The sequence below is a fragment of the Megalobrama amblycephala genome, linkage group LG18 (assembly GCF_018812025.1).
Source record: "Megalobrama amblycephala isolate DHTTF-2021 linkage group LG18, ASM1881202v1, whole genome shotgun sequence".
Taxonomy (NCBI): Eukaryota; Metazoa; Chordata; class Actinopteri; order Cypriniformes; family Xenocyprididae; genus Megalobrama; species Megalobrama amblycephala.
Window position 1 is genome coordinate 5,634,022 of NC_063061.1, and position 24,419 is coordinate 5,658,440.

Below are 24,419 nucleotides of genomic sequence, written 5' to 3' on the forward strand. Positions count from 1 at the left end.
TTACAGAACAAGTGCCCCCAATTTTTTTTCACCCACTTACATTTTAATATTCATTACTCTGTATACTGACTGTGTTGTAGCACTTGTAGGTCTGTGTTTTATTGGATGTTCTTCCCCCTCTTCTCCCCCTCTGCACTAAAGCCTCGTTTCCACCAAAATTACCTGGAACAATTTGTCCCAGGAACTTTTTTCCCAGGAACCCCCCCCCTCAGACCTGTTGCTGTCTGCATTTCCATAGCGGTCTAAAGTACTGTGAAGATAAGTCCGGTGTCGTAGGACTGCGCGTGACGTGTAAGCTTAATAAAGCCTGAAGCTCGTCGTCATACAGGTGCTGGTCATATAATTAGAATATCGTGAAAAAGTTCTTTTTTTTTTTTTTATTGTAAATTATTTTAAAAAATGAAACTTTCATTTATACTAGATTCCCTACATGTAAAGTAAAACATTTCAAAAGTTTTTATTTTTTATTTTTTAAATTTGTTGATTTGAGCGTACAGCTAATGAAAGTCCAAAATTCAGAATCTCAAAATATTAGAATATTTACATTTGAGTTTCATTAAATGACCATCCCTACAGTATAAATTCCGTGTATCTCTTGTTCTTTGAAACCACACTAATGGGGAAGACTGCTGACTTGGCAATGGTCCAGGAGACAATCATTGACGCCCTCCACAAAGAGAGTAAGTCACAGATGGTCATTACTAAATGTGGTGGCTGTTTACAGAGTGAAATATCAAAGCATATTAAATGCAAAGTTGACTGGAAGGAAGAAATTGGGTAGGCAAAGGTGCACAAGCAACAGGGATGACCACAAGCTTGAGAATACTGTCAAGTAAAGCCGATTCAAACACTTGGGAGAGCTTCACAATGAGTAGAATGAAGCCGGAGTCAGCGCATCAAGAGTCACCACACTCGGACATCTTCAGGAAAAGGACTACCAAGCAACTTCTGAAACAGAAACAACATCAGAAGCTTCTTACCTGGGCTAAGGAGAAAAAGAACTGGACAGTGAACAGTGGTCGAAAGTCCTCTTTTCAGATGAAAGTAAATTTTGCATTTCATGTTGAAATCATGGTCCCAGAGTCTGAAGGAAGACTGGAGAGGCACAGGATCCAAGCTGCTTGAAGTCTAGTGGGAAGTTTCTGAAGTCAGTAATGATTTGGGGGGCCGTGACGTCTGCTGGTGTTGGTCCATTGTGTTTTATCAAGTGCAAAGTCAATGCAGCCATCTTCCAGGAGATTTTGGAGCACTTTATGCTTCCATCTGCTGACAAGCTTTATGGAGATGCTGATTTCCTTTTCCAGCAGGACTTTAGCACCTGCCCACAGTGCAAAAAACACTTCCAGGTGGTTTGCTGACCATGATATTACTGTGTTTTATTGGCCAGCCAACATGCCTGACCTGAATCTATGGGATATTTTCAAGAGAAAGATGAGAAACAGTCGCTCCAACAATATACAGATGATCTGAAGGCTCAATAGTGCCGCAGGCTGATCACTTCCATGCCACACTTCACTGATGCTGTAATTTGTGCTAGGAGCAAGTCATTTGCTGTATTATGTGCTGCCGACCAAGTATTGAGTGTACAAATGAACATACTTTAAAGAACTTGAACTTTTCTGTTTTGAAAATCCATTTTTTGATTGATCTTAGGAAATATTCTAATATTTTGAGATACTGGATTTTGGACTGTCATGAGCTGTACGCTCTAATCATCAAAATTTAAAAAACAAAAACAAAAAAACTTTTGAAATGTTTTACTTTACATGTAGGGAATCTAGAATATATGAAAGTTTCATTTTTAAAAATAATTTACAATAAAAAAATGAGCTTTTTCACGATATTCTAATTATATGACCAGCACCTGTATATTTTTAAACTACATTGTTGATTCGAATAGCAAACAACTCTTACTGCACGCACCGCAGCAGCCTTTTAAAAATGGTGGTTAAAATAAAATGCTTCGTGGAGTCAACCAATCAGCATGTTCAGCGCCCAAGTCCCACCCCTGAAAGTTTTTGAACTTTGAAAATGCACTACCTTGCGAGCAGGGATGTTTTGAGGTGAGAATTTTTACCTAGAACATCATTTAGACCCTGATTCCTGCAGTCGAGAAACACAGAGTACCACCCCAAAGTCCCTAGTTCCTGGGTAAAGTTCCTGCGGTGGAAACCGGGCTTAACACACCCCTTTCTTGAAAGACCAGTGCTGAAACGGGGTTTTTCATGACACTTTAAGGGCACCCTGCAGTTTCCCACCAAAATGAAAGCTTGATGGTTTAATGTCTGTAAATGAAGAAATTAAAATGTAAATATTAGTATTAGTACAGTTGTACTGTAAAATAAGTGTTTTTATTTAATACTCTATTTCTGTCAAATCAACTTCTGACTAAGATAAGATATAAGTACTCTGACATTTGATATATCATCAGAATCGGCATAAACCAAGGAAGATTACGGCACTGAGAAAATTAATTTGACAACGTTTTCAAAAGTGTTTCTGTTAAAAGCCTTGGTGGCACTGTCGTCAAACTTCTCAGGTACCTTCTGGACATTCTGTCAATGATCCCTACCAAATTTTGTGCCAAAATTTCAAAGCGTTTAAATTAAAAAAAATCACAATTTAAATGATTTTCTGACAAAAAATTAAAAAGTAATGAACAAAAATAGTCATTTTCAGATCTCATGGTGTCGTTACCAATTTTCTCATGTCCTCAGATTATGGTGCTAAAGTAGTATAAGTCCTTGTCCACATGAACACGGGTATTTTCAAAACTGCAGCTTTTTCTATGCGGTTTGGCCGTCCGTCCACATGCAAACACAGTATCTGGTCACTGAAACCAAACTTTTTTGAAAACTCCTGCCTGGGTGAAGATTTTTAGAAACTCCAGTTGCAGTGTTGTCGTGTAGCCGGTGAAACCGGAGATTTTGGCTTGTGACGTCGGAACCCTGATTGGCCAACATGGCTTTATGGTTAGGATTATATTGCCACCCGTTGGTTTGGCATGCTCTTGACCACACTTCATTGCATGATTTTGTTTTCATGTGGACGCGATAAACTCAGTTTATAAAAATACCTGTGTACTAGGCCTAATTTGTGCTCTCAAAGAGCACCATACTGATTGCATTTAACTTCAACTTTAAAATATACAACATTCTCGTCCTGGAGCTTATATCGTTGGCTCCCCATAGAGGGACCAAGTCCAGGCAAGGCTGATGCGGTTAGCTTGGCAACGTTCTGATGGTGAACATTCATAAAAACAATTACGAGTCTCACATTCAGAGTGCCATTTGGTTGTTTTTTGCCCTCCCCCCCACCTGCAAATTATCTAGCAGGCTAAACTGGACTTCTCCACAGGCTGTCTTAGACATGCCTGGTTTACACTGGTCAGAAGGATATGAACCTCCAGTTGGTTTACCTAAAGTTGCCTGTGCATATAACTTACACTTGTACATGCCTTGCCTATAAAGAACATCTTAGACATCTCTATCTCTAGCAGTCGCTTGACCTTGCTTCCATGTCATCCATCTGTAGATCTACAGCCACATTCTTCCCGCAGCAGGGACGGAGACACCAGAGCAGATGCTTGTGCCTTGGCTCAGTTCAACCCAGTATTCGCTGCCAAATTCCCACTTCTCCATCCTCTCATTAACTTTGAAGCAGCTTATATAACCAATAACAATGTCTGTTTTCTTTCTTTTTAAGTAATGAGTATAGTAACGTGTGGATAGAATTTAGCGTCACAGGTGCTGCTGCCATAAACTTTTTTTTTAAATTAATAACAATCGTTGCATGTCTTTCTAACACTGCATATCGTTTGCTGTAAAGTTATAGTTCACCCAAAAATTACATTTTTATCATCACCTGTATGCATTTATTTCCTGTATGCAAATGTCTCATTTTTTTTTGTCCATACAATAAAACGTTAATGGGGTCCAGTGTTGTTTTGGAAAATGTAATATAGACGGCAAAAAAAGAAAAAAAGAAAAAAGAAAAAAAAAGTGTTTCTTAGTGTATTTAGATAAATTAAAGAAGTAATTAAGTGCATTTTTTAATTTTGTTTCTTGAGGTGCATTTATGTTAGTAGGATTTTTACATCAAAAATATAATTCAGAAATAAAAAGCACTATTTGCAGATTTGAACACTTAGTTAAAGGGGTCATGAACTGCATTTTTATATAATATTCTTTGAGATCCACTTATGTTAGCAAGATTTGTACATCAAAAAAACATCTAATTTAGAAGTAATAGATTATTTCTATCCTGTTTTTGACCCTCTCTTTGAAACACTCCGTTTTGATAGGCGTGCCGCATTCAAGACTTGGAAGTAAACACCCACTGCTATAATTGGGTAACAGTATTGCATATTAAAATAATTTTCAACGTCCCCACTACACGTGTGGAATTGTTTTGAAAACTTCCGATGTTCGCCATACATGTCGGAGCCAGAGTCTAAACCCGAATCAGAAGACGAACCTACACCTCAAATACCAAGGACACTCCAGTCTGCGACAGCTTGGTAATCATCTTTATTTATATTTATTCATTATGTATTTGTGAGGTAGTATTGTATTTTTTTTACATTATATTAGCGTTGAAACGAAGACGCTACAGAAAAATGTTTATCTTGTTGCGTAGTTTGCCAACTGTGAAATATTTATGCGTATTACATATGCTTATTACATTATTACATATGGTTGTGACAAATAAAGTTTAAGTACTTGGAGTTACCACTGTTATAGTTGACAAGATAACTTGCGGTGTTTTGTGTAAACGAACTATGAATGAATGTGCCATCATTGTCGCACTGTCATTCTTATATTCATCATTCATCATTTATAGTAAAGTGGGTACATATCAAACAATCTGTAACAGACAAAACAATAGTGACACATCGTAAAAACATTGCTACTCGCATTACTGTCGGATTCAGATGTAGTCTGCACTGCATCATCTTTTAGTCTCTAAAAAGCCTGCGTCGAACTGTGCCTCGTTTAAAATCAAATCCGCATTAAAATTAAGAGAACAAACGAAGTGTTTTTACTGATGCAATCTGGAACTTTATTTTTAACAAAGTTCATCCACAAAGAAGGCAATGTAAAGACTTTGTTTTTCCACACCTTGGCACTCCAAAAGGTCCTCAGAGGCATCTCTATCATTTTTGTTGCTTGAGTAATCCTGTGTTTACATCGCTCTCGTATTTACTACTACGTGACATACGTGAATTGGGCGGGGCTAAAGAGGCAATGATGTAGAAGTAGGCGCTGATGATCTTCTGCATGACCGTCTTTCGTCACACTATTACATCATACTGTGACAAAATCTGTGAAACAGGTCTTTTTGGGATCTTGGTTTCAATAAAAGCTGTTTTTGGACTAATGAGGATGTTTTGAGTTCTGAAACTTGCACGACATTTTTAATAGTACAAAGACCTGTTATATGTCAAAAGATCAAGGGAAATTTGATTTCTCAATTCATGACCCCTTTAAATGAGCAGTCTGTTGTAGTAGTAGTTCTTTTGGCCGTCCATATAATGTGCAACTGGGCTGGGCTAAAGAGGCAGTGATTAAGGCCCGGATATACTCATGGCGAAGTTACTGTTCATTCTTCACTTAGGGGTAGGGGTGTAATGATACCCTCACGTCATGAATTGATTCATATCATAATATTGAACACAAAATGCGATATTATTGTGATACTCCCAACCTTTTGTAAAAGGTTAACAAAAAGTATACTTTTGATTAAAATGCTAAATTTGGTATTACAATGGGAGTGGAATGAATAGGCTTGGACTTGGTGCTGGTAACCCAAGGCACAGGAAAATGGTGACACCAGAATAAAAATATTCATGATTCTAACGTTGAAAATACACAATTATTTTAGACGAATATGTTTGCACTTTGTCACTAACTAGATATGCACTGCTCAAAAAAAATTTAAGGAACACTTTTTAATCAGAATAGCATCAAGTCAGTTAAACTCATGAGATATTGTTCTGGTCAGTTAAGTAGCAGAGGGGCTTGTTAATCAGTCTCAGCTGCTTTTGTGTTAATGAAATTATCAACAGGTGCACTAGATGGGCAACAATGAGACGACCCCCAAAACAGGAATGGTTTTACAGGTGGACCCTACAGAGGTTGCACAGGCAGTCCAACTCCTCCAGGATGGCACATCAATACGTGTCATTGCCAGAAGGTTTGCTGTGTCTCCCAGCACAATCTCAAGAGCATGGAGGAGATTCCAGAAGACAGGCAGTTACTCTAGGAGAGCTGGACAGGGCTGTAGAAGGCCCATCAGCAGGACCGGTATCTGCTCCTTTGTGCAAGGAGGAACAGGATGAGCACTGTCAAAATTACCTCCAGGAGGCCAATGGTGTGAATGTCTCTGACCAAATAATCAGAAACTGACTTCATGAGGGTGGTCTGAGGGCCCGATGTCCTCTAGTGGGCCCTGTGCTCACTGCCCGGTACCGTGGAGCTCAATTGGCATTTGCCATTGAACACCAGAATTGGCAGGTCCTCCACTGGCGCCCTGTGCTTTTCAGATGAGAGCAGGTTCACCCTGAGCATGTGACAGACGTGAAAGGGTCTGGAGAAGCCGTGGAGAACATTATGCTGCCTGTAACATCGTTCAGCATGACCGGTTTGGTGGTGGGTCAGTGATGGTCTGAGGAGGCATATCCATGGAGACCTCTACAGGCTAGACAATGGCACCCTGACTGCCATTAGGAATTGGGATGAAATCCTTGGACCCATTGTCAGACCCTATGCTGGTGCAGTGGGTCCTGGGTTCCTCCTGGTGCACGACAATGCCCGGCCTCATGTGGCGAGAGTATGCAGACAGTTCCTGGAGGATGAAGGAATTGATACCATTGAATGGCCCCCAAGCTCGCCTGACCTAAATCCAATAGAACACCTCTGGGACATTATGTTTCGGTCCATCCGACGCTGAAAGGTTGCACCTCAGACTATCCTGGAGCTCAGTGATGCCCTGGTCCAGAACTGGGAGGAACTATCCCAGGACACCATCCTTCGTCTCATTAGGAACATGCCCTGATGTTGTCAGGCATGCATACAAGCACATGGGGGCCATATAAACTACTGAGTACCATTTTAAGTTGCTGCATTGAAATTTCAGCAAAATGGACTAGCCTGCTGCATCATTTTTTCACTTTGATTTTTGGGGTGTCTTTGAATTCAGTCCTCTGTAGGCTGATCATTTTCATTTCCATCAAATGATATGGCATCCTTTCGTTCCTAACACATTATCCAGTCCATATCAGTATAGATATCCAGCATGATATTTTCCCCCATTGAGATCTGATGTTTTCAGAGTGTTCCTTTAATTTTTCTGAGCAGTGTATTTAAAATAATGTAGGCCACTTTTTACTGGAAAAACAAGACCTTGGCATTATCATGACCCACAAATATTCCCCTATTGCATCATTATACATTATATTCAACATTATATATATATATAATCGTTTAATGTAGTACTAACACTTAAACTCTGTGAACTCAGTCATTTTCATTTTGGGTGAACTATACACAATACAGATTGTCACGGTCATAATAAATATTGTTGCATTTTTGTATTGCGATTATATTGTGACACGATATATTGTTACACCCCTACTTAGGGGTAAAAAGAAGTTCAAAATATGTGACTGAGATTCCTTTTCTTTTTTTTTCTTTTTTCTTTTCTTTTATGAAGAGGTGTTTCACCTAAGGCCACTTAACTTTTCACCTTTTCCACTTAAAACTGCGTAATTTTTTTTTTTTTTTTATGCGTTCATTTACATGACAACGCCGTTTTGGGGGCCTGGAAATGCTTGTAAAAACGTGGTTCAAAGTTTTTGAAACCGATACCATTATCATCTCTATGTAAACTACATAAAACCTGAGTTTGTGTAAACTGTGATGCCATGCGCATGCGTATTACGTGTTCAGTCTCTATAGGTGCGTAGTGTTTCCTTACAAAGTGACATCGCCACCTACAGTCCTGGCATGAATAATACAGCGTTTTTAGTCGTTTTCGTGGATTTGTGTGAACAGGGATCATTTTGACAATGTTGTCGCCTGTATACGAAAAATGCAAAGAAATATCTTTCATTGTCGTGTAAATATATACCCTAAATAAATTTTAAAAAATAAATAAAATGCATGGTACATCCTACATGCCAACTTTCTAAATGTCTAAATTTGCCAGACACAGTCCAAGAAAAAAAACTTAGTTCATTGATTCTTATAGTTCAAAATTCTTTTCTTTTTTTCCCTTTTTTTTTTGTGTGCAGTCTGTTCATGTCTTTCAGCACGTCCTTTTGGAAATTTTCCTAGTCATGAATTTGACTGCATTACCCTGTTTTTGGTGAAGGAGAGGGTGGGCAATTGTTTAATATATGATGCTGCCGTTCGAACTCTACTGTGCCTTATGCTCGTTTGCATCACAGTTTTGTGCGTAGCTTTGTTCCTTATCAGGACACTTGACCTTAAAATAAAGTAAAATGCAGATGCTTCATATCTTTTAGTGTTTTCACTGATGAAGGAACAGTCAAACTTTAATTGACTGTTCAGTTAAACATGTGAAAAGAAAATAGTTGTTAAAAACACAAGCAACAGTGCCCTGATGGGGATGTTTTTGCATTAGAACAGATAGCAGAGCAATTTATTTGAAAGTAGGTTTGTTGTGGCATAGCTACTCACTGTGTATTTGAGAAATTTCTAAGTGAAATCCCTCAGTAACCCTTAAGCCGCCTTTCCACTGCACGCGACAAACGACAGCAGTTGGACCGGAAGTCATTCATTTCCAATGGAGAGTAGTACGGGGGCTGCGTGGAGTTCCGATCATATGCGAATGAGGAAATTTCGGATCCAATTTGAGCTTCGGATGCGTTCAAATATTTGAACTTCTGCGGCTAGACCGTATGCGACTGGCCGACCGGATATGATGTATTCTAATCAAAACTATAAGTGTGAAGTTAGAATTACCAACATTTTAACACTTTAACGTTATTCTGTAAACACTATTTCTGTAAAATGGTGGTTATTAATAATTATGTTAAAAAAAGATATTTTATGATTATTAAATCAATTTTTACGTTAATTGGCTCTATAAAATCTACTATGTTTTTATTTTAGATGTATTGAGAGTCATTTGCTTTGTATGGATATATTCATACATGCATTAACGTTACATTCATTAAAATCCTTCAGTTTACCATGGTGAATAAGCCGATCGAGGGTAACGGTTGCTTCACTACCAATTTCAAAGTTCCATGTGACTGCCGCTAGGGGGCGAAATGCGACAATCGGATGCGAATGTCGTGTGCAGTGGAAAGACGGCTTTAAGGCGAAAATTTGGCACTGTCTCTACAGTGCCAAACACATTATTTTGTGGTTGTGTATTTTATTAATTTATAATTGTTGCAATCTAGTGCCCAATTATTTTGCATCTTTAGCTTCCGATTTTACTTTTAGGCTTATGATGTGCAACCGAATGATTACAAATAAAATATTCTAAAGAACTATGGTTTTCAGCTCTTATGTTCTATTCATCATATGTTTGAAATAGTAACTATTGTTATCAAGTAATTTTGTTCATTAAAGGATTAGTTCACTTTCAAATGAAAATTACCTCAAGCTTTACTCACCCTCAAGCCATCCTATATGACTTTCTTCTTTCTGATGAACACAATCTGAGATATTTTAATAATACCAACAATTATGAGCTGAAGAAAGTGCTTCCGTCCATCATAAACGTACTCCACACGGCTCCGGGGGGTTAATAAAGGCCTTCTGAAGCAAAACGATATAGATTTTTTTTTTTTTTTTTTTTTACACAAACGCTTCACTTCAGAAGGCCTTTATTAACCCCCCCGGAGCCGTGTGGAGTACGTTTATGATGGATGGAAGCACTTTCTTCAGCTCATACTCGTGACCATTTTCACTGCTGCTGTCTTTCCTGTAATAGCATTATTGATTCTAAACTCCATCCAGATGCAATGTGGTGATTAAAGCCATTTCTGTGACACAGTATATCGCTGTTTGAGAACGCACTCTAAGAGAAAGATTTCAAATTATTGACTTGATCTGTGTGTTTTAATTTGCTCAAAGGGTTAGTTCACCCAACAATGAAAATTATGTCATTTATTACTTACCCTCATGCCGTTCCACACCCGTAAGACCTTCGTTAATCTTTGGAACACAAATTAAGATATTTTAGTTGAAATCCGATGGCTCCGTGAGACCTTCATAGGGAGCCATGACACTTTCTCTGTCAAGATCCATAAAGGTACTAAAAACATATTTAAATCAGTTCATGTGAGTACAGTGGTTCAGTATTATAAAGCGACGAGAATATTTTTGGTGCACCAAGAAAAACAAAATAACGACTTATATAGTGATGGCCGATTTCAAAACACTGCTTCAGGAACATTTGGAGCACAAATGAATCGGTGTATCGAATCATGATTCAGATCGCGTGTCAAACTGCCAACGGCTGAAATCACGTGACTTTGGCACTCCGAACAGCTGATTCGATACACTGATTCATTTGTGCTCCGAATCCTCCTGTTTTGAAATCGGTCATCACTAAATAAGTTATTTTGTTTTTTTTGGCGCTCCAAAAATATTCTCGTCGCTTTATAATATTAATATTGAACCACTGTACTCACATGAACTGATTTAAATATGTTTTTAGAACCTTTATGGATCTTGAGAGGTGATGTCATTGCTCCCTATGGAGGTCTCACTGAGCAATTGGATTTCAACTAAAATATCTTAATTTGTGTTCTGAAGATGAACGAAGGTCTTACGGGTGTGGAACCGCATGAGGGTGAGTAATAAATGACAGAATTTTCATTTTTGGGTGAACTAACCCTTTAATCCCACATAGCTAAAGCAAATGAATGTTTGTGGAAATTTTCAAATTATAAGTGTGGAGCTTGCGGGAAAGAGTTAAAATTATGCCCAATACCTGAAATCCTGTGATGAAGTTCAAGCTCTGGTATCCTCATGTGAGCATTGAATGTACCCTCAGTAATACTAGAGAAAATCTTCAAAACAATAGAGTAAAATCTAAATATTTAGAAAAAAAAACACCATTTACTATTTTGCCCCATTCAACACTTAGTGACTTCAAGGTAACGTTGGCTCATTTGTGTTTGTGTTATCCTATCTGTCACTATTTGCCGCATTTGTGATTTTGACTGTTTAACTTAGACATAAGAGAAAACTTTCAGTGGTAGAGTCTTCACAGACACACACACAAAAAATGAAATGCAGACTGAAGCTAACGTTGTATTTTGTGTATTTGAACGAGAAGTGCCGCGTCGCGCCATGTTTAAAATTTGAACACATTGATTTTTGAGTACGCACACTGGTGGCGCCACTTGGCATCTGTCCATGTAAAAATTGTAAAATGTACAGTGACTGAGCTTAGCAATGATTGTATTAAATGGTACATTATAATCATAGCATAACATCCAGTACATTCTTAATTTCATGATTTCCGTAAAACATAACTCTATTGTTGACCGCAAACTGACAAAAGAATGCGAGTGTCCAGCCAGTGTGGGATACCTATGAGTTTTCTAGACACGACGTGGCTCTGCGCTTCTCATCTGTTGTGTCGACCACCTTTAAATGCTGATGTGGCATAAAATGTGGTGCCCAATCCTGTTATTGGAGATCTAACTTCCAAAGTTCAGCTCAAACCCTGATCAAACACAATTGAAACTGAAACGCAACTGTTGGATCTGAACTCTGCAGGTTGGTAGATCTCCAGGAACAGGATTGGGCACCCTTGGCATAAAACAACCAAATACATAAAAATGAAATATAAAATGCTACCTTAATGTTAATTATACTATTGGGGTTGTCATACTGTACCCATGACGTGTTTTGTCTTAAATCTCATCTTCATGTCCCCTTCACAGTGCCCTTAAAGACAGTCGCTTTCCCCCCATGACGAGGGACGAGCTGCCGCGCCTCTTCTGCTCAGTGTCTCTGCTCACCAACTTTGAGGATGTTGGTGATTACTTAGACTGGGAGGTAAGAGCGCAGAACCAGTTGCTATCAGTTATTAATACTTGTGCTTTGTATATTGTCATTTATTCACAAAATTAACTAAACAAATAAAAACTCCATGTACACTTAAGAATTTTTGCTGCACACAATTTAGTTATAAATGTCACTACTGAAATGGTATTTCAGGCCTAACACCAGAAACTGATAATTCACAGCTAGTTATGGCTAATACCAATAACTGACAATTTTACTTTACTTTGACACTTAACCCTTCAAAATGGAGGTACTATTTAATAATGCAAAAACTTCTCAGTTGAGCAAGTGTGACTGTATTACAAGTGGTTAAATAAATATGAATAAGTAATAAATAATTAATATTAAAATAATTTATTTATATTGTCAATTTATGAGTAAAAAAAGCCTGTGATGAACATAACTTGACAATTCTTTGACGTTCTACGATGTAAACTGCACACACTCTCACCCTAAACTGTCATATAGTTACATTTTATAAACATACATTTTCAAAAAGAAATATAACTGCCTCAGAATTCTTTTTTGGGATGATTTTTATGGGTGTGTGCAGTTTGTTGTAGAACAAAACGTCAAAGTATTGTTTACCACAGGCTTTTTTTTACTCATAAATTGGGGGGAAAAAAACATTATAAAACCCCATAGGAAAACCACAGGCAAATTAGTCTTCTGGGTTCTGATGTCATACTTGCACCACTCTATTGTATCGTGTCCTTTTATTTGAGTATTTACTTTAATTATTCAACCCTGTGTGGACACACTGAAGCTCGAGTGGCCATTGGCTTTGTTTTACTCACCAGACTTTTTACATGGAATATCTCTCAAATTCAAATTTTATATATATATATATAATGAGAGAATTTTTTCCATTTGCATTGTTCTTGCATGTGTGTGTGTGTTTGTGTGTGTGTATGTGTATATATATATATATATGGATTGCATGGAGTGTTTGTTTACTCACCCTCATGTCGTTCCCAACTCATAAGACTTTCTTTCATCTGTGAAACACAAATGAAGATATATTTGATGAAATCTGAGATTTTATGTCCCTCCATTGACAGCTGTGCAACTGAAACTTTGATGCTTCAAGAATTTCATAAAGAAATCGTAAAACTGATCCATATGAATTGAGCGGTTTAGTCCAAATTTTCTGAAGAATATGATTTATGAATTCAGGCTTTTATTCACATATAAAAATTGATCAAACATACTTGCTTGACACATGAGAATGAACCTCATTGGTTCTTGCACGTCAAGCAATCATGCTTGAGCTTCCGTTTACCATAACTGATGTGTGAGTTTATGAATGTTTATATGTGAAAAAAAGCCTAAATTAAATCAGTTCATCATATAAAGCGATCGAGTCTCTTCACAAAATTTGGACTAAACTGCTCAATTCATATTGGATTGGTTTTATGATCTCTCTATGATCTTTTTGAAGCGTCAATGTGGTTGTTGTGTAGTCTGTCTATGGAGGCACAGAGATCTCTCAAATTTCATTGAAAATATCTTCATTTGTGTTCTGAAGATGAAAAGTCTTATGGTTTTGGAACAACATGAGGGTGAGTAAATGATGACAGAATTTTCCTTTTTGGCTGAATTAACCCTTTAAGACATAACCAACTATTTTTACTAGGATTTAATAGGAGTGAAATCATATAATTTACTAGCCTTTGGCTGATTAAAGACATTTTTTAGTTGCCTGGCATGAAATTTGGTTGCATATGCAAGTGATTTACACTCATTGTAGAAGCTTCTCTCCCCTATTCTTAAATCATACTCTGGCACTTCACGTAAGCTACTAGGTAACTCTACAGTGTGTGCATTCACTGCCACACACACACACACACACACACACACTAGTTGTTTTTCTTGAATGGAATGCTGTTCTCTGCTGTTCACCAAATCATTTACAATTCATCGCTACATTCCAAAGCATAACGTCATACTTTTCACTCCATTACATTTCATAAAAACATGTCATTCCTCGTTCACAAATCAAACACATTTCTGATTATTTTCAATTAACCTGTTAAATCGGTTCACAAATTGCACTGAACGATGTGAATTGGACTTGATCTGATTGCATCTGTTCTTGAATCAACAACTCACTGATTCAGATGAATCGGTCAGAGTCTCCAGTTAACAATTCACTAGTCTGACTCAAAATGAGACAAGAACAGGAGATCCTTGGAGCTTGAGTGTGTGGACGACTAATGCCGCGAATAGTGTTAATAATGCTGAATTTTAGGATTTATTATTGTAAATTAAAATCATATTTAAGTCATGACTGTCAGTGACGGTGTAAATTAGCCCCACTGTATGAAATGCTTGGTAAATTAAACAAAATGTGAAAATAACGTAAAATATTCCAGCACATCTTTCCCGCTGTCGTACCGGTTTCAAATGATATAAAACTAGTATGTTTGCATATCGTTCTTCTTAAAATGTGAACGCATTTGCCCCATTTTTCATTTGTCTGTTTTTATACTGAATGTTTATGTTTGTCAACACATATTTACACACATCTTGGTATATTAAGTGTCTGAAAAATTTTCTAACTGACAAGTTCCATCAATTTTCCCAAGCATCTTTCACACTGGCCCCTGGCCATCGGGCAGTCCTTATTGTCGAGTCCTGCTTCTGTACTTTTGTTTAGGTAAAATTGAAAAGGAGTACTTAATACTTTTATTGGAGTATTATTTTATTAGGTTAACTATACTTTTACTGAAGATCTTGATTTGTGTACTTCGTCCACCACTGCTAAACAGCAGGGAAATAAAGACACCGAGTGCGGCAGAACTAACAGAAGGAGGGCAGCAAATAGGAAGGCAAATACGCTTCAGCAGTTCAACACAGTTCTTTACGTGGGAGTCTGCCCTCCGTGATAATTAGCCAAAGATGCCTTTCCATTGCAGTCATACCTGCCATAGGATGACTGATTGTGCGAGCTTTATGCTTCATCGCTCTAAGTGACAGATCATTTGCTTATCTAAGCTCCTTGAATGCCCCAGGAGTCAAGCAATTTCTTTAGTCCAAGTCCTTATGGATGTCAGCCTGGATTCAATAACTCATTATGAAAGAAATGTTTTCTCTAATACACATTGGCCACAATTAATTTCACCCTTTTATTCAATACTTTTTTGCAACCTCCTTTTGCACAGATAAAATTCTTCACATATAATTCCTGATGAGTTTGGAGGCAAGAGACCATTCCTTCATACAGAAGTTGATACACTCTATTCAGTTTTCTATAGGGTTCAGGACTGGAATGGTCATGGCAGAAGCTTCATTTTGTGCTTAGTGACACATTTTTGTGTTGGTTTTGATGTTTGTTTTGGATCATTGTCCTGATGGAAGATCCAACCACAGCCCATTATTGGATTTCTAGCAGAAGTGGTCAGGTTTTTGTTTATTTTTTTAATTATTTTTTTCCATGATGAACATTTAAAGACACAGCAGTATGTTTAATCGTACACATGGGGCAGTCAAACTCTCCTCCTCACCATACATTAGGACGATATATATATAGACACGTCCTCTTCCAAGCAGATTTATAACATCCTTAGTTGTTTGGATCTAATTAATTATTGCCCTGATAGTGGAAATGGGGATTTTCAATGCTTTAGCTATTTTCTTATAGTCACTTTCTATTTTGTGAAGCTCAACAATCTTTTGCTGTACATCAGAACTACAGGTGCTGGTCATATAATTAGAATATCATCAAAAAGTTGATTTATTTCACTAATTTCATTCAAAAAGTGAAAGTTGTATATTATATTCATTCATTACACACAGACTGTATATTTCAAATGTTTATTTCTTTTAATTTTGATGATTACAACTGACAACTAAGGAAAATCCCAAATTCAGTATCTCAGAAAATTAGAATATTGTGAAAAGGTTCAATATTGAAGACACCTGGTGCCACACTCTAATCAGCTAATTAACTCAAAACACCTGCAAAGGCCTTTAAATGGTCTCTCAGTCTAGTTCTGTAGGATACACAATCATGGGGAAGACTGCTGACTTGACAGTTGTCCAAAAGACGACCATTGACACCTTGCACAAGGAGGGCAAGACACAAAAGGTCATTGCAAAAGAGGCTGGCCGTTCACAGAGCTCTGTGTCCAAGCACATTAATAGAGAGGTGAAGGGAAGGAAAAGATGTGGTAGAAAAAAGTGTACAAGCAATAGGGATAAGCGCACCCTGGAGAGGATTGTGAAACAAAACCCATTCAAAAATGTGGGAGAGATTCACAAAGAGTGGACTGCAGCTGGAGTCAGTGCTTCAAGAACCACTACGCACAGACGTATGCAAGACATGGGTTTCAGCTGTCGCATTCCTTGTGTCAAGCCACTCTTGAACAACAGACAGCGTCAGAAGCGTCTCGCCTGGGCTAAAGACAAAAAGGACTGGACTGCTGCTGCGTGGTCCAAAGTTATGTTCTCTGATGAAAGTAAATTTAGCATTTCCTTTGGAAATCAGGGTCCCAGAGTCTGGAGGAAGAGAGGAGAGGCACACAATCCACATTGCTTGAGGTCCAGTGTAAAGTTTCCACAGTCAGTGATGGTTTGGGGTGCCATGTCATCTGCTGGTGTTGGTCCACTGTGTTTTCTGAGGTCAACGCAGCCGTATACCAGAAAGTTTTAGAGCACTTCATGCTTCCTGCTGCTGACCAACTTTATGGAGATGCAGATTTCATTTTCCAACAGGACTTGGCACCTGCACACAGTGCCAAAGCTACCAGTACCTGGTTTAAGGACCATGGTATCCCTGTTCTTAATTGGCCAGCAAACTCGCCTGACCTTAACCCCATAGAAAATCTATGGGGTATTATGAAGAGGAAGATGCGATATGCCAGACCCAACAATGCAGAAGAGCTGAAGGCCACTATCAGAGCAACCTGGGCTCTCATAACACCTGAGCAGTGCCACAGACTGATCGACTCCATGCCACGCCGCATTGCTGCAGTAATTCATGCAAAAGGAGCCCCAACTAAGTATTGAGTGCTGTACATGCTCATACTTTTCATGTTCATACTTTTCAGTTGGCCAAGATTTCTAAAAATCCTTTCTTTGTATTGGTCTTAAGTAATATTCTAATTTTCTGAGATACTGAATTTGGGATTTTCCTTAGTTGTCAGTTATAATCATCAAAATTAAAAGAAATAAACATTTGAAATATATCAGTCTGTGTGTAATGAATGAATATAATATACAAGTTTCACTTTTTGAATGGAATTAGTGAAGTCAACTTTTTGATGAAATTCTAATTATATGACCAGCACCTGTAGTTCTGTGGTTTTACTCATTGTGATGGATGATTAAGGGAATTTGGCCTTTGTGTTTCCTCATATTTATATATAAATATGTATATGTATACTACTGTGAAACTGGAAGCCATAGCTGGACAATTTTATGATACTTGTCACCCTGGTGTACTAAAAATAGTAAACATAAAGTGGAATATATTTCAGATATATTTTATCGTACTAATTTCTAGGGGTACCAATAATTGTGGCCAACATGTATTAGAGAAAAACTTTTTTTTAAATAAATAAATACAGATTTATTCCATTTTTACAATACAGGTTTATTTTAATAACCTTCTTTGATCATATTTACCAAGGCTGCCAATGATTCTGACCACTACTGAATGTATGGCAGAAGGCCATGTGACTGATAAAAGATGCTTTGGTTCAGGGTTTTCATCTTGAAGTTTGGACCATTTTTATATTTTAGCTTAAAAGAAGTTTTTTTTTATTTTATTTTTTACTAAAAACAATGCTAACATTATGAGCAGAAAATAAAGTTAGCTAGCAATTTCAAAGTTTTAATAGTATTTCCTTGTCATCTACAAATTAACGTATAAGTTTATTATGAAATGCTTTTAACATGGTGATTAATAGGCCTTAATGTTAAATGTAGATAAAAAAAACAAAACAGTCGTCATATCTGGTTTGAAGGGTCTGAGTCATATACTGTATATATGACCGATAAAAATCTTTATTAACAAGAACTATATTTGCTGCATTCTTGTTTTCTGAAGCGTTTTAGAAAAAGTATTCATTTCTTTTGCTGCTCACTGTGTTTCTGCTACTGTTTTTAATGTTAAAATAACCGCGTAATCTGCTGCTCTTATAGCGCTGCACGTCTTTAGTGGGGGAGAGAAACAACACGCATGGAGCAGAAAAGGCTTGAATTAAGCGTGCTTGGCTCTAGATAAAAATATTAGAGGAAATAACGCTGAGTGATCATTACCATAAACGCCCCTGAGCGCCTGTGGTGTGAACAGCTCCATTGTTTTGACGCGTTTCTGACTTTAAATTTTGGAAACGATAAAACGGTGTAACAGTTGTCATTTTGTCTCGCGGTCCAGAACTAGACTGTGGTCCTGAATTTGAGGACATCAAATGACCTGGAGCTTGAAAATTACTCATTACACTGTTTTTTGTTTTGTTTTTTTGGGTCCAGAAATCTTATATCAGTCTATTATGATACAATTTTATCTTTAAATTTATGCAGTTTTTTTATTTATTTTTTTTTTTTAAATTTTACTATTTTAATTGAACAAGCATTTACAAGTCCAGTTTTAGTCAAAACATCAATAATAAAACATGCATTTAGTCATTCAGTGTCTCTGCTGACCTCTTGTGGAAAACAATGACATTAAAATGCATTGTATGATTATTGCCACCAGAGGGGCCTATATTTTCTCTATAGAGTTTCTATATAGAGAAAAGAAACTGGAATATGGGAACAAAACTCCAATTTGAAACTTGAATGTGCTTTTTATGCATTCATATACATATACATATATACATATATATAATGTATTTCTGTGAGTGGTGTATGTGTGTAGATTATGCCAGAATTTTTTTGTTTACAAATAAAAAATGTAAAAAATTCCCCTTCAGGTCAAAAAAAAAAAAAAAAAAAACCCAAGGAGAGGAGCATTAAAGGCTGACTTTTGCCTTCAACAGTGTAACAGTACACTCTAAAAAATGCTGGGTTAAAAACAACCCAAGTTGGGTTGAAAATGGACAAACCCAGCAATTGGGTTGTTTTAACCCAGCGGTTGGGTTAAATGTTTGCCCAACCTGCTGGGTAGTTTTATTTAAACCAACTATTGTTTAAAAATTGTTATATGGCTAGCTTAAAATGAACCCACAATATTTGGGAAATTAAAAACCAGATGTAATTAGAGGCAACAATAATAGACAAAAGGTGAATGTTTATTAATAAGCTTTAATATTTTATTAATATAAATTTAATAGTTTAATAGTTTATTAATATAAATTTATTAATAAGCAATTTAATAAATGTTTATTGTTTAATAATTATTCATTGAACATTAATAAATGTTCATTTCCAACCTACTTTGGGTTTACTTTAATTTTAATTAAGCAATACAGTAATTTTTAAACAATAGTTGAGTTAAATAAAACTACCCAGCAGGTTGGGCAAACATTTAACCCTACTGCTGGGTTAAAACAACCCAATTGCTGGGTTTTTCCATTTTCAACCCAACTTGGGTTGTTTTTAACCCAGCATTTTTTAGAGTGTAGTCAACCATCTACAGAAATATATAAATATTAACAAATTTCATCATGCTGCCATGTTTAGCCTTCCAGTCTTCTCAAAATAAGGTCATGCATGAGAATGTCTAAATAGTGACTTGTCTTTGTTTGGTACTATTCATTCTGTACTGTATTAATAAAATAAGCATTACGTTTACTGGACTGGTATAAAGTCCACCTTTGGTTAGTCTTTTCGAGCTAGTATTCCCCTCAGAGTGCACTGCAGCTCAGTGCGAAACTCACAACACCTTCAGAAATCTGCAAGATCTGCTTACATACGCACAAAAAGCGTTCGGCACTCAGCCTCCAGTTTTGACAAATGGTCTGGCCACTGCAGCTCAGTGGCATGCACCCCACCCCACACTGTCAGTTTATGGAAAAAACTGTTGCTTTCGCAGTGTTTTTCCTCACTCTCATCTGACTGCGACGACTCTAAACTTGGCTTGCAGGCATTTAACAGCTGCATCCAGACAATAGACAATCCCACCTCAGTGATAAATACTGAGATCCAAAATCCTATTCCAAATCAGTACATGAAAAATGTTTATAATTGTCATTCAGACGTTTAGAACACTAATCTTGTCCGAATAGTAACAACTCCGAACATGTATGAAAAATATTCAAGTAAAATAAACCTATAATAATGTATTTTTGTTTCCCTGCTCACACTGCCTCCACCTAACAACTAAAATAGCATGACAGTTTGCTAGAATGTCACTAATCCTCTTGCCACATCGTTTACTCGGTGTTCAGATTGTGCAAATTAAAAAAGTCTTTATGTAGTTCTGCTGCCATTCCATGTGTGCATTTGTACCTTTTGTCAAGGGTGAGCCAGTTCAGAGCTGGACTGTTTACACATCAAACCCAGAGGCAAAGTAGTCCACTAGAAGTAAATTGTAGCAGCTACTTTAGGAATCTCTCATTAGTGGTGTTTGGTAATGCAAACATCACTTTTGCTCATAAGGTTAGGAATTTGAGCAGACCCTTAAGCTGTGCTATTTTTTTCTAAGTGATGAAACAGACGAAACTGGCTGAAAAGCACTGGCCTGCATTTACATGCACAAGAATATCCTGTAGTTATTCTAAAATGTTCATATTGCGATGTAAGTATTATATAAGTGCCACATACAAGCATTAACCTGATTGGCCTAACCATAGTTTCTATATATCTGAATAAGACAGCAGGTATATTATTCTTCAAATGTTGGGCCATGTAAATGCCTAATTTGGTATATCCACCATTACTGAACATTCATTTGACAGCTTTAAAGTCCAGCCATTGAAGAAACACATTTTTGAAGTAAGGAAGCATTTGTCTCATGACCTTTTTTGTAAAGGACATGAATGACAATTGTTGATCACTCTCCAAAATGACTAAAATGTGTACTAAATGCTTAATAAATGTGTATTAAATGCCAATAAATGTCAAGATTAAGAATCTTCAGTATATCTTGTAAAAATGGCATTAAAAAAATGCAAGTCTTATTTTCTTCAGATCTAAAGTCGTAAGCAGATTTTGGGCATTGACCAAACCAGAACTGTATATGTAAATAAGAGATGCAAAAGCATACGCTTTGTGAAGTAGAATTAACTTTCACACATTTAGAATTGGTATATTACTGTAAAATTGCCGGTTTGTGGCAGTATCTGCTTTTAACCCAAGTAACAGCTTTCCGTCTATTTACTTTAAAGATGCTATTCACACTCAAAAAAGACCGCCACCGCTCCTGCGTTCTTTGTCTGAGCGGATGAGTAGAAAAGCTAAAATCCAACTTGACCACATTTTTTTGACGAGAGAGAGGCTTAAGAGGCATTCACACAGAAACGTAAGATTGTGCGGTTGCACTTTATTTTACAGTATGTGCACTTATGTGTACTTACAGTGTACTTACCTATGAAAGTACTGGGTAATATAAGGTAACTACATGGATTAAGATTACGTTCAGGGTTAGTACTTAGTTATTACGCAGTTATTGAAATTACTACAAGTACATAGTATGTTCATGGGGAACAGGACTGTAAAATAAAGTGCTATCAATGGTGCACAGTAGTTTCAAAATGCAGAGCTGCATCACTAATGAATGATAAAGAAGGCATGGTCTCAAAATGCGATTTTAAAAATGAGGCCTGAACAGGCCCTTACTGTAAACGGCATCAACTGAATAAGTATATGTCATGTTAAATCATAATCACGATCATTTTGGTCAATATTGTAATGTAATTGATTTATTTAAATGGTTGTAAGTGGCCGATATGACCAAAACCTTACGAGTTATGTACTTACTTAATGCTATAAAACTTAAATCTAATTACAAAAATAGGACAAATACAATAGAAAAAAACAGTGTGTTGAGATTTTCATTCGTCTATCTAACAGAAAAGTATTTAGCTAATAGCCTACTACAGAAATCGAGTAATCAAATGTAGAATAAAACACAGCATAATATTCAAAGTATGAATTGCACTTGTTTTGATTTTTATTAAAGCTTCAAAAGTTATTCAGTTAGTCATTTTCTTTTGTTGTTGGATTAACATGAATGGGTCATGAAACACTAAACCACATTTTCTGAGATTTTGACAGAGTCATGTGTGTTGCACATCATAGAAGACAATGTTAACACAAAATGTTATCTAGAAACTAGTTAATTTTAATATTTCTTGTGCTGTTTTCATCTTCTGGGGCCAGTTGTTCCAAAGTAATCTGATCGGTTTTCAGCTATCGGATTGGATCAAATCTTGAAAACTGGGATATTCAAAAGGAAAAAAGGATTCTGAAATCAGATTAGATCACAAAATCCAATCTTGGTTTTGATCTGGATAAAATCAACACTTTTTAGTAAGATTGCGATTCCTTTTGATCCCAAAAAAAAAATCTGGATTATACTGATCCGATCAGAAAGGTGGATTTCAGAAACAATTCAATTGTCAATGGTTAATTTTTAAAAAAAAATTTATTTTGCTCTTGATTAGTTTAACTGTTAAAGTAATAAAATAGAAGTAGACATTAGCCTACATATTTAGCTTTTTGGTAGCCTACTATAAAGTAAAAAAAGAGATTTTGGTGCTCTTTGGTTGCTTTGAAAAACCAGCACAACGGTAAAATGGATTATCTGATCCTGGATAGCAAAACATGGGATTTCCAAATCCAAATCATTCTGATCCAGATGAAACTTTCTGAACAACTGGCCCCTGGGTTTAAAATGGTCTTTGTGTCAACGTTTTCTTACACCATTGATGACTCATCGTTGTCTTGTGACTCATGAAACTGCGTAACCCTATAGATTAAATTTTTCCCCTCTCAACAAGCTATCTTTCCATTTTTATGTCATTGTCAGAACCAAAGTAACAGTATTTATCAGTTACATGGAGATCAAACCGAAAAGAAAGATTTTTTTTCAAAATGTCTTTATTTCTCAGGTGGGTGTTCACGGCATTAGGATAGAATTTTTTAATGAAAAAGGATCAAAGCGCACCGCCACCTACCTGCCAGAGGTTGCGAAGGAGCAAGGTGAGAAAAAAAGTACACTTGCCTGAGTTTTATCTGTCTTCAGTTATAATATAACAGCAGAAACAAGCTGAAGAATAGGCCACAAGGTAACACTCAATCAGTATGAAAAAACAGGATTGAATTTGTTCTCTCTCCATAGGATGGGACCACATTCAGACCATAGATTCCTTACTTCGAAAGGGAGGTTACAAAGCTCCCATCACAAATGACTTCAGGAAGACTATTAAATTGACCAGGTGAGAGAATTACCTTTTCTAAACAATTTTTGATCACTCTATATAAGTGAATCTTTTAGGACTTGTGTCCAACGGTACAAGTCTCCCTTTACACAGGATGTCAGATTTAGAAGGTTTTTATCTTTCATTTGTATTTTCTCGTTTAGTAATTCTGAACGGATCTGTATGATAGTTATATGCCATCTCTAGCCTTGGAGGTCCACTTTGAGTTTTGCTCCAACATTGATCAAACTCACCTGCCTATAACTTTCCAGTAACCCTGAAGATCTTGATTTGTTCAGGTGTATTTGATTAGGGTCGGAGCTAAACTCTGCAGGAAAGTGGATCTCGAGGGCCAGAGTTGAGAACCCTTACTTTTGAACCATCTTTTTGCATCTCCATGTGGTCTGCAATGCTCTGCAATCTTTTCCATCTGCTCTTTGGTGTGCACAAGAGTTTTGAATTAAATGGACTATCAGATGTCCTTTTGGAAAAACACCTAAATTTTACCCTGAAAAAAGCTTTCAGAAAATAGTTTTGTCAGAATCGCCCTCAAACTTGGTCAAACATTTATCTTTATTTCAAACCTCTCAAATCTTTTCTTCTTTAAAGTATATTATAGTTTTCATTCAATTTGAGCTGCTCTTAAACTGTTCCTGTACTACTATGAGTCTGACTCTTTGACAAGAAATTGTCAAGCTTTTAAATGAGACCGGTGTTATGCCTTGTAGACTAAAGGGTTCATGAACTGCAGCCATTTCATTTTAGGTATGTCATTTTCAGTTTGAAAGAAGTGTGTTAAGAAGTGTGTCACCTTGAAGACTTCAATGTAAACGCCCACTGCTATAATTGGGCAATGATAATAACATCTTTGGTTATAAATATTATACTTTTGAAAGCTTTTATTACAGTTTTACTATTACAGCTGCCAAGATCAGCTGTTCGTGACAAATGTTGGTTATAGCAGTATATCTAGATCTATTTCCAATGCATAAAATGCTGAGCATTTTATCCAAATCGACTTCTGCACTCTTACAAATACTTTCATAATAAC

The 24,419-nt window shown here is 36.8% G+C and overlaps 1 protein-coding gene across 1 annotated transcript in view; it reads left to right on the forward strand.

Annotated features, from left to right (window-relative positions):
• The window catches only part of ammecr1 (AMMECR nuclear protein 1), a 52,908-nt gene that overhangs the window by 18,500 nt on the left and 9,989 nt on the right, over nucleotides 1-24,419 (forward strand). Inside the window, exons 3-5 of the mRNA XM_048167229.1 lie at nucleotides 11,936-12,050; nucleotides 23,060-23,150; nucleotides 23,290-23,386. Of these exons, the coding sequence (XP_048023186.1) occupies nucleotides 11,936-12,050; nucleotides 23,060-23,150; nucleotides 23,290-23,386 (303 nt within the window). The remainder of the gene's footprint in view (nucleotides 1-11,935; nucleotides 12,051-23,059; nucleotides 23,151-23,289; nucleotides 23,387-24,419) is intronic.